This window comes from Archocentrus centrarchus, chromosome 8 (assembly GCF_007364275.1).
Source record: "Archocentrus centrarchus isolate MPI-CPG fArcCen1 chromosome 8, fArcCen1, whole genome shotgun sequence".
NCBI classification, from domain to species: Eukaryota; Metazoa; Chordata; class Actinopteri; order Cichliformes; family Cichlidae; genus Archocentrus; species Archocentrus centrarchus.
In genome coordinates, this window is record NC_044353.1 from 11,893,909 (window position 1) to 11,904,229 (window position 10,321).

At 39.1% G+C, this 10,321-nt stretch overlaps 1 protein-coding gene across 1 annotated transcript in view; it reads right to left on the reverse strand.

The window, feature by feature from the left end:
• Positions 1-10,073, reverse strand: part of LOC115784719 (protein shisa-8) — a 112,060-nt gene extending 101,987 nt beyond the window's left edge. The window contains 1 exon segment of the mRNA XM_075074398.1: positions 9,508-10,073. Coding sequence (XP_074930499.1) covers positions 9,508-10,073 — 566 coding nt within the window.
• Positions 10,074-10,321: the final 248 nt, after the last annotated feature.

Consider the following 10,321-nt stretch of genomic DNA (forward strand, 5'->3'; position numbering starts at 1 on the left):
TTATTTGTATTGTGTTTTCTCTTTGAACATACAGTCGACTGCGGTGCTTTAGCTCCTTATGGTAAACATGCTGTAAAACCTAGTAATTTGGGTGAGCTTATTTTAATGACAATCTGATTTGCAAATTAAGTAGGATGATGAGAAGGAATATTTTTAAGCAGTTATGACTATTTGGCAGCTAACAAAAAGTAAGAGCGGAGAGGAGAGCAGAGATTTGACATTTAAGTCACTGTGAAGATAGGGAAGCTGTAGGAAAGGTTAAAAAATATGTAATCTATGAAATATCACTGATTACCTTTACAGTGAGCAGTGACGACTGCACAGTGACACATGAAGTCTGTAAGACTGAAGCTTTCTTAGCAGGTATTTACTCAAACATAGATAAATTGGTATTTCTTTTTTATCAACCACCAACCTTGACCAATAAGAAAGAGCACAGAGTGCACAACCTAAAACTCAATGCCCAGGGGGGGGGGCTGCCAGGGACTTGCCACACCACTAAGCTTAAAGAGCTTAGAGTAAAAATAACTGAGTGCAGCTGAAATTAGTATATCAACATTTTATCATCTTATATCCTCTGTGCTGGTCAGTAAGAAAATAATGTTTAGAGAAGCTTAGGAGACATGAACATCAACCTAAAGTAAAAGGTAGAAATCGTACCTTTTAACATGCACAAGTCTTGCATATCATCCTCTTATCTCTCCCACATATATTGGTTGTAATATATTAAATGATGTTATGCTGCATGTGTCATCTTACACCACATTTTTAAAAACATATTTGTTAAAATGATCTAACCTGTTCTTTCATCAGTTTTCACTGCTCTGACAGTGTGCATGATGTACCCACTGGTACTGTATATCGATTATCGTGCACATTTCTCTACTCAGTTTTTGAGAAGAGACAGGAAGGGGGTTTAAGATTCGGAAAAAGTCTAAAAATCAGATGATGTGGCTCGGAGCCACTGCAGCAACAGTTGAGCTTAGGAACTTCAGTGCTCTGCAGCAATCTGTCTCACTGCTGCACTGAGGTGTGGTGTGGAGTTACAATCACAATACAACTGATAGAGCCAGCTCTGTGTATGCAACGCTTCACACCATATAAGCAGAAATGCAAAGTATTTATACGCATGTCCAGAAAGATGCATTGAACAAGAGTAGCAGTGATTAAACAAACTAATATTAATGTGTCAGTCTAGTTTATGGATGAAACACGTGGAGCTGACATCCTACAGAGCAGTACAATATCTCTGTTTATAGAAATATTTTTAAGCCTTTACTTACGTGCATTTCTATCACTAAAATACATGAAAGAAAACTTCAAGCCTGGCACATAAAAGTCAGCAGTCAGCTAAGAGCAAAGTGTGTTTAGTGCTATTTATGTATATGTGTTTTTACTGCTTTTAGAGTTCAGCTGCTAGAGATCACTTTGGCATTGTTGTGCATTTTAAACAGTGGATTTAGAGGCAAAGAGAAGACCAGAAACATAAAGTGAAAGTAATGAACAGTGATGGCACAAGCAAGACTAAGGTTGAAAATATCAGCAGTTATAACATCTCCTTAAATGCACAAAGAAGCCGATAAAAGGGATAAACAATAATTCCTTGCTGATTTGAGATAGCTGTGCACTTTGGGAAAGGCAAAGTCTATTTTTCATACTGCAGCATCAAAGAATTTATTTTCAGATTAAGCTTTGAGGGAGACGTGTGTTTAACAAGGCAACTGAGTCTTGCCGATTTTATGTTAATGAACGGTGAGAATAGCAACAGCGTTAACAACAGAGGCGATATTAGCATTAGAGCCTAAAAACGTGCTTTGCATCAGTGATGAGTTTCAGACAAGTCAATTTGAAGAATCTGCTTTTAATTTCTTTATTTTTTTTAGTTTTGTCACAACACATCTCCATGCCACCTCCTTTATAACATTTCTTATCCTTTTTTTTTTTTAATTTTGTTGTTTTCCCCTATTGCTGTGCTGAGTGGCAGCCTGTTGCAGCAGGTTTTATTGTTGTTGTTTGCACTTTAGTGACTTTATCATGGTGCATCATGAAGTGTCATGGAGTGTTGCAGTGAGACATTGTGCTCACGGTTGTTGAGGGAATTTGTCATTGCTGTTTAAATCCAGTGAATCAACACACTGTTTGGATTTCTCCATCAGCCGATGCAGAGATCACTGAAATGACTGTAACTGTGGTGAATGGCTATAGATAATTAATGGATCCCGACCAACCCCTACAGCACTTACCTGACTCGCAGCTGAACATTTTACAGATTTTTCAAAACACTTTTTACAGCTACAGAAACCTTTACCATCTCATTGCACAAAACTTGCATTAATTTCAGATTTAAGCTTCATTGAGCACTTCACTTTTTTAAAATTTCCTATTAATTGAGTACCTTCTTTAGTGTATTTTTTACCTTTCTGAGCTGTTTTGTTCAGTGATATTTTATTTTATTGAGTGAAATTTCTTTTCTTATCTTTAGAAACAGTTCTAGGTCTAATCATCAGGTCACATCACCCTGCAGTCTTACGAACAAACTAATTACACGCGTAAAAAAATTAATAAAAAAAAAATTAATTTGCACTCACCAACCCACTAAGTGTTCATGGCCACTGCTATAACTATTTCAGGAAAAGCAGGGGAAAAATTGGAGCTGTGTGCACATATTTATCTATTGACTCTAAACACCTGCCAGGCGGTGATGAAAAGTGGCATGGTGCCTGAACAATAAATGAAATTGAAAGCACTGTTGATGAAACACAATACTGTAAAGGAGTAGAATGGCCGAAGGAAACATTTGTTTTGATCCCCAGTGTGTCATTCAATCACCCGTAACCTTGAACACACGGCCCTCCAGTGGAACAACTTCTGATAAGTGGCATATTGTGCATTGTATGTATGTGTAAGCACATCCAGCATCCTTCAAATCTGGGTTCAAGATGTTTCTACTTTTTTTTTATTGCACTTGTTCAAAAAATTCATGTCTGCACCTCAAGCACTCTTGTGTCATCATAGGGTTGAGGTTAAAAATGAGACAACACTTGATTCATTTTTTATGATATTCACCAAAATAGACGAGCAAAAGTTTGATTATTAATTTCAAAAGCATTGATTGGTTGTAGCCAATCATATCTCACATCATTTTTTGTGACAAAACAGCTCTAAGAGACAATGTAATATTTATATTTTTAAAAAAAAACAGACGTTTTGCCAAATAGCTGTTAATGTTTGAACTTGAATCAAATAACCCCTGTCTCCCAAGGCTGAGCCAACCTAATTAATGCAACTTGGACTTTGGCACAGATGATCTTCCTCACAAGTTATAAGCAAGTGCTGAAAATGTACATATCCTACGGTACCATAATGGCCTATTTATTTTTTATAAACATAATCTGTAAAACATTATTAATTGTTATGAGAGTCCACAAGTTTCAGTAGACTTTCTTTGACCTGTTTTCATGCTGTGTTTATCCTGCTAACTCTGGCATTAATTCACAACATGCACGAAGATTCTTTATGCTGTTGCTTGTTAACTATTGTTTTATGATAATTGCTTAATGCACCACTGTGTTTTGATTAATGCTATACAAATAAACTGACTACAATATGCAAGGTGGGCTTACAATGATCCCATTACAAGTGCATGCTAATTTTTGGCACTATCAGCATGTTAGCCAAGATGATTTCTTCATTTATTTCTTCTTTATTTGGGGACTTTCTGATAGACTGCCATCTTTAGGCTTCTTTGGTAATGTGAACTTGTGCAAGCCTATGAACAGCCATTATGTACAGCTACTTTTGTTTTCCTCCAACACCTTCAGTGTTGCTCCAGTCCATAAAAATCACAAGCTGAGTTATCATTAATGTGGTATATTAATTCTCTCAGATGAATCACGTATCAAAAGATATAATTCATTTTTAATTTTGCTTTGCAGCAGTTCCCACACAGCAGGTGCAGACACAGACAGACTGAGGGCATAACAAAAATATCAAAAGTCACTTGGGAGGTAAGAAGTTGTGCAATAGAGGATGGAAGAGATGGGGGGAGAGGGGAGGGGTGATCACTGTGAGGTCGTAATGAGAGGTTGGTGTGCGTGCATGCCCAGGTGAACATGTGTGTTTTATGCTCTATCATTGCACCACTGGCTGTTGTGATTGCTTGACCCAGGGTTTCAGCGCATTACCACCTTGACAGCTTTGTGGCTGGATTTATTCGTTGACTGCACACACATGCAACTCATATACGCACATAGATTTGCCGCCTACAACTAGGTGAAGGTGCCTCTGAGTCAAATGCATGCAGGTTGAATATGAATTTGAGTTCTGATGGCCATGCAATCAATGTGATAAACAGTTTGACTGAAGCTCATGCTTTTGGGCAGAAAAGAGTCTTTAAACACAAAATGGACACTACACTCACTGGCTACTTCATTAGGTATACCTGTTGAACTGCAATTAAAGCAAATATCTACATGCACCTACGTATGCAGGTGATTTTGAATGTACTGTAACATGGTTGGTCTGAGTATTTCAGATCCACTTGCATTTTTAAACACAACCATCTCTAGAGTTTACAGAGAATTCTAAGGGTAAGTGGTAGTTCTATGGGCTGAAATGCCTTGTTAATGCCCAAGATTAGAAGCCAGATGGGTTTACACTGATATAAGGGCAACAGAGTGGTTAAAAATTGGACAATTGAAGATTGCAAAAACTTTTACTAGTCTGATGAGTCTCGATTTCTGCTGCAATATTCAGATTGTAGGGTCAGAATTTGGCATGAAAACACAGACCCAGTCTGCCTTGCATCAGGGGTTCAGGCTTCTGGTGGTGGTATAATGGTATGGGTGATTGCACATTTGGCAGACTTTGGGCCACATAGTGCTAAGTGAGCATTGCTTAAATGCCATAGCCTACCTGAGTATTATTTCTGACAATGTCAATTACTTTATGAATGCAGTTTACCCATTTGATGGCTGCATCCAGCAAGGTAATACACTGTGTCACAAAACTCAGATCATCTCAAACTGGTTTCTTGAACATGACGTTGAGTTCACTGTGCTCAAATGGCCTACAGGGTCACCAGATCTCAATCCAAAACAGCATATTTTGGATGTGGTTTAATGGATTCACATCATGGCTGTGCAGTCATCAAATCTGCAACAACTGTGCGATGCTTTCATGTCAATATGGACCAAAATCTTTAGAGAAATGTTTCCAGTGCCACTAATGAAGTGGCCACAACTGTGAGTTGCAACAGGATTACTAATCTCTTCCCACTCAGAATTGTCACATACTTAAGCTTGGTCAGTTTGGTCTGTCTGCTTCACACTGTAACACAGTGGGTTCCCTTTTAGTGTCATTTTGTTTCAGCGTGCAGGGCAGTCCAATAGAGTTCAATAGGAGTCCCTCAACATCTGACTGCTGGGGAAAGTGGTGTGCTGGTGTCATCAATAAGCAATGTGTAACAGTGGTAACCAAAGAGCACTGTGGTAAACAAGTTAATGTTAGAAAAGCAAACAGTGACAGAAATGGTAGAACTGAAAACATTTGTAAGTCTGTGTGTGATTGCACCAGCTGCCACCTCATGTTGGAAGTTGGTGTTAAAGAGGTAACCATGTGTTAAAATATGGCAAGGCAGGGTTTCTGATCCTGCCAAATACTGCAAATGTCTGTATGTGGCACATCCAGAGTGAAAATGTGGAATGGAATTACTCTAGCTTAATTATTCACTCATTGCAACTGCTTTCTCTCTTCAATTACATTCTCTTGACATCATCCATCCATCCATCCATCCATCCATCCATCCATCCATCATGCTACTACAGGTTGTCCTTTCATGGACTCTTTCATCATTGGCCTTTGGTCACATCAATGAAGTGGCTAGATCAGATCTCTGTTTCCTCTCTTCCTCTAATGTACACACACACACACACACACACACACACACACACACACACACACACACACACACACACACACACACACACACCAACACACACACACACACTTTGGCAGATATGAAGTAAACAGCTGTGTTTAGCAGTGGGGTCGTGAAATGAGCGAGTCCCCAGTGTGACTTAATTTCATCCCTCTGATCCCTCTGGAATTCTTTATAGTTCTCCCTCCTGGTTTTGTTCCTGTCCTGCCATGTGGTCATCACTCTGTCTCTGACCCTTTTACCCTCCTGTGAGACAATAAAAACCTTCCTTGGACACATTTGCTACGATTCAGCTTTTATCATTTTATTCATTTTGTGCTTACATTAAAGGCGAGTTAGTTCAAGATTTCTTTTTCACTCACATCTTTTCACTCTCTCTTTGTTTATGCATAACTCTGCATTTATTCATTAGTTATTATTAATCTCTGGCTCTCTTCCACAGTCTTTTGTCCTGTCTCCCTCCCCTCACCCAAACCCGGTCGTGAGGTTTCTACTTGGTAAAAGGGAGTTTTTCCTTCACACTATCGCAAAGTGCTTGTTCATAGGGGGTAGTTTTGATTGTTGCTTTTTCTCTGTATTTATTATAGGGTCTTTACCTTACAATATAAAGCACTTTGAGGCGACACTGAAACTTTAAAACTATTTAATCTGTCAAAGAAAGCGAATCAAATGTTCACCTTGTATCGCTCATGGAAATTGTACTTCCAGACTGATTGCGCTGTCCAAGATTTGAAATTCATGTGAAATATAAATATATCTTTTCCTGTCTTTTATTAATTTTGTCTTCAATCATGGTGTCTTTATACATCTTGGATCATAAAACATAAACTTACAACCAAACAGCAAGCCGTCATTCCAAAATGCAAAGATACAAGTACTGTAGTATCACCCTTTTTTACAGCAGAAGTTATAGCAAAAAATATATAGCTGATTACAGATTCTATTAGTTGGTTAAAAAAAACCTTAAAGGACATGAGGTAATGTTACTGTAGTTTCTAAAATCTTCATTTAGTGGTGCATGTCACAATGCATATATATGTAGTATTGACCAAACACTGGTATTGGCTGTTTGGCTTTGTTGACTGAAATCAGCCTAAAATAAAATGGCACTTACTGCTGGCAGTTGATGATGTTTATCTGTTGTGTTGCATTCATTCATCTCTGGCTAATGTGATGAAAAGTAGAAATACTTTAAAACTGCTAAATTACTTTTATAATGAACATATTTCTGTCTCCTGGCATAACATAGGAAAAAAAATAACAAAACCCAAACAAATAAAATCAGATATTTTTATTTTGATCTTTGGAATAGCACACTAATCGGTGCTTCTCTGATTTTATTTATTTTTTTTCACATTTTCCTTTTTTTTTTTGGTGTCATGGGTAAGGGCAGGCTGTGTGGTACTGTAGGTGGGAGTGTCTGTTTCCAGGTGATCCGGTGGGAAGACTGTTGTATTCCCGCTTTTGTGACTGCGCCAAGGTGCACACCTGTGGCTGATTCTCATCAAGGCCGGGAATATTTAGGAGTGGCTGAGACGCAGACTCACTGCCAGATTGTTCAACCTCCATGTTGGTAACCAAGCTGACTAGTTTTTTGCATACTGATCTCATTTGTCATCTCCTGCTTCTCCAGTCCACTCCGTTTTGCTGCATGATACTCTCGGATTTACGAACCAGCTCAGCCTCGCCTCAGAGCCAGCCTTCTCGGCCACCTACTCTCCTGCTTATGCCTGCCAGCCCCAGATGGTATTTTTTTGTTTGCAAAGTTAATAAAATATACTTAAAATTTAGAATTTTTAGTCTTTTAATCAATATTTGCTTCAAACTTATAAGTTTGAATTAATCGTTTTTTTAAACTAGTGTTTATATTGCATTAAAAGTTTGCACTTTAATGTGAATTTGTTTGCTTGATTATAAGATAGACATGCAATTACCAACAATTACCTGTCACTTATTTGCATCATAATTAAAAACATGCTTCCTTTCTCTCCAGGGAGGTCAAAGTGAATAGTCAGAGTTTCAGTGTCTTCCTTCAGGACCCTACAGCAGAACCATTGCTGCTTTATGCTTGCTAACATCTGTCCTGCTGATTGGAGGCATACACATATCACCTCTGGGAAACTTCAAAACAAATGCTGAAGATTTCTTTTCACAGTATGACCTGAATGTGGTGAAGACAATTGGCCAGATCTCAGAAGGATTTCTCAAATAATCCTTGGACCGATGACTTTCAATTCACTTGCTTGATTTGGAGAATAAAATGTGGCAAGGGACGCCAGCTTTCATTGTGTTACTGGTGGCACAGTGCAGTTTAACATTAACAAGTTCTGATGTCTACTGCTTTTTCTTTCTCCTCCTCCTCTTCTCCTATTCATCATGCTTTGGGGAGGTTGAGAGGAAATGCGTTGATGACAGGATTTTAAAGAAGCTCTTACTCTTAACACCCAAGAGGCTGACCAGTCAAACCAAACACTCTCTCTGTTTCTCTATCTTACGCGCCCCCCCCCACCCCCACCCCACCCCACCCCCACACACACACTTGCACACACATACACCACCAACACCACCCACCCATTCTCTGTACTAGAATTAGCCACTGGCTGCATTCCAGTCAGATCCGCTCAATATTCCACCCTTCCCAAAAAAAAAAAAAAAAAAAAACACCCTCTCTCTTCTCATTGCTCTCTGGAGGCCACACATTGCCACAGTCATAGTTGTGTCACAGCAATCAATCACCCATCAATGTGAAAAAGCTATACTGATACTGTACAGAGAAAACACAATGCAACTGTACTGTCATTTCCTCCAAACCCATGCCTTATTATCACTTGACATCTGTCTTTTGGAATCTCCATCCTTCTGACTGACCTCCATCTGGTGCTATCTCTGTCTTTCACTCTTTTCCACTTTATCACCATATCCATTTCTCCCTCTCGGTTGCAAATTTCACACCCATTATCACCTCACTGTGATTCAGTCACTTTATTCATTGCTAGGCTGGTGACCTTCTCAACCACGTGTTTTCCCATTTCACATATGTTGAGAATAAATATTTGAACATTTAGACAAGAACTTGGAAACTGGGATGTCATGTTATGGTTGTGAATTGAAATGAATTTCTAAGACATGTATGCAAATAAACAGAATTATTATCTGGGAACAGATTTTTTTCTTTCTTTCTGTGAAACAGATCCATAGTTTGAAATTGTGGGAAAATATTATGACCCCACCCACCTTCAAATCTTTTGTTTGCGAGGGCCAACCAATCAGGAGACAGTCAGCTTAAAAGGAGGGCTATATAAAAAGCAGCAGAGCTAAAAGAGCTTGTTTTGGATAAACTAGAAGGGTTGCACCACTACCCAGTCATGCAAAGTTACTCTACTAGAATCTGAGGATAACAATATGGAGTTTGAAATTATCAAAATCCATCCCAAAAAACTTGCTTTTGTTAGACATGTTTGTTAAAACATGTTCTCTTAACTCTTTAAGTCTTTAATCCATACCCAGTATCATTCATTTATTTATTTATCCATCACTTTATTCATCCTTTCACTGTTCTCAGTTCCTACCTAGAGTTGGTCATGTCAGTCTGTCCTCCTTGACTCTTCTCCAGCCCAAGTTTGGTGAAAATTCCCACCAGCACCATGATGGCCACCACTCCACAGATAATATACACAATCATGTGGGTCCGATCTCGGTCCGGTTCCTCCTGGGCTTCTGTGACAGGTGCCGCCGGTCGTCCCGTGTTTGCCCACACAGGTGTGTCATAATTTGAACAGGATGTCTGGTCCAAACTGTGGATTTTGAACTGACAGCAGAAGCGGTAGAAGCAGGAACCACAACAGAACAGGTAGATACCTGCATTGCAGTTGAAAGGTGGGTCCCACTGGCCCATCACATCATAGTAACCCCAACAGCGGTTATCCCCAGTTGGACCCGTTTGGTCTTCTGAATCTGGTGTTGGGGTTACCAGCGCTGCTTCTGGTATTGTAGAGGGTTCTGTTGTCTGGTTGTTGGAAGAGACCTGTGCCAAAGCCTGACCTGATGGCTGAAAGTTCAGTCCACCCAGAGAGGTCAAACCCAGGAGAATGGCCAATGATAAGTTCACCAAGAGTGGATGGATGATGGCAGCCATCTTGGACTCACTCCAGTATTTTGTGATGTTAGTCCTGATGTGTAAGAGTTAATGAAAGTTCCAACTAAAAGTGCCTAGGTTTAAAAATAAAAGAAATAGAGAGTTAAATATCCTCCTTGCACAGAGCCTTTAATTATAGTAAATAAATGAATTTCTGTGCTGTTCAGGCAGTGCAACTTAATACAGTATTAGTGAAACAGGAAAAAAAGAGGATAGATCGAGAGTTTTTCCCCATAGTGATAATTTAA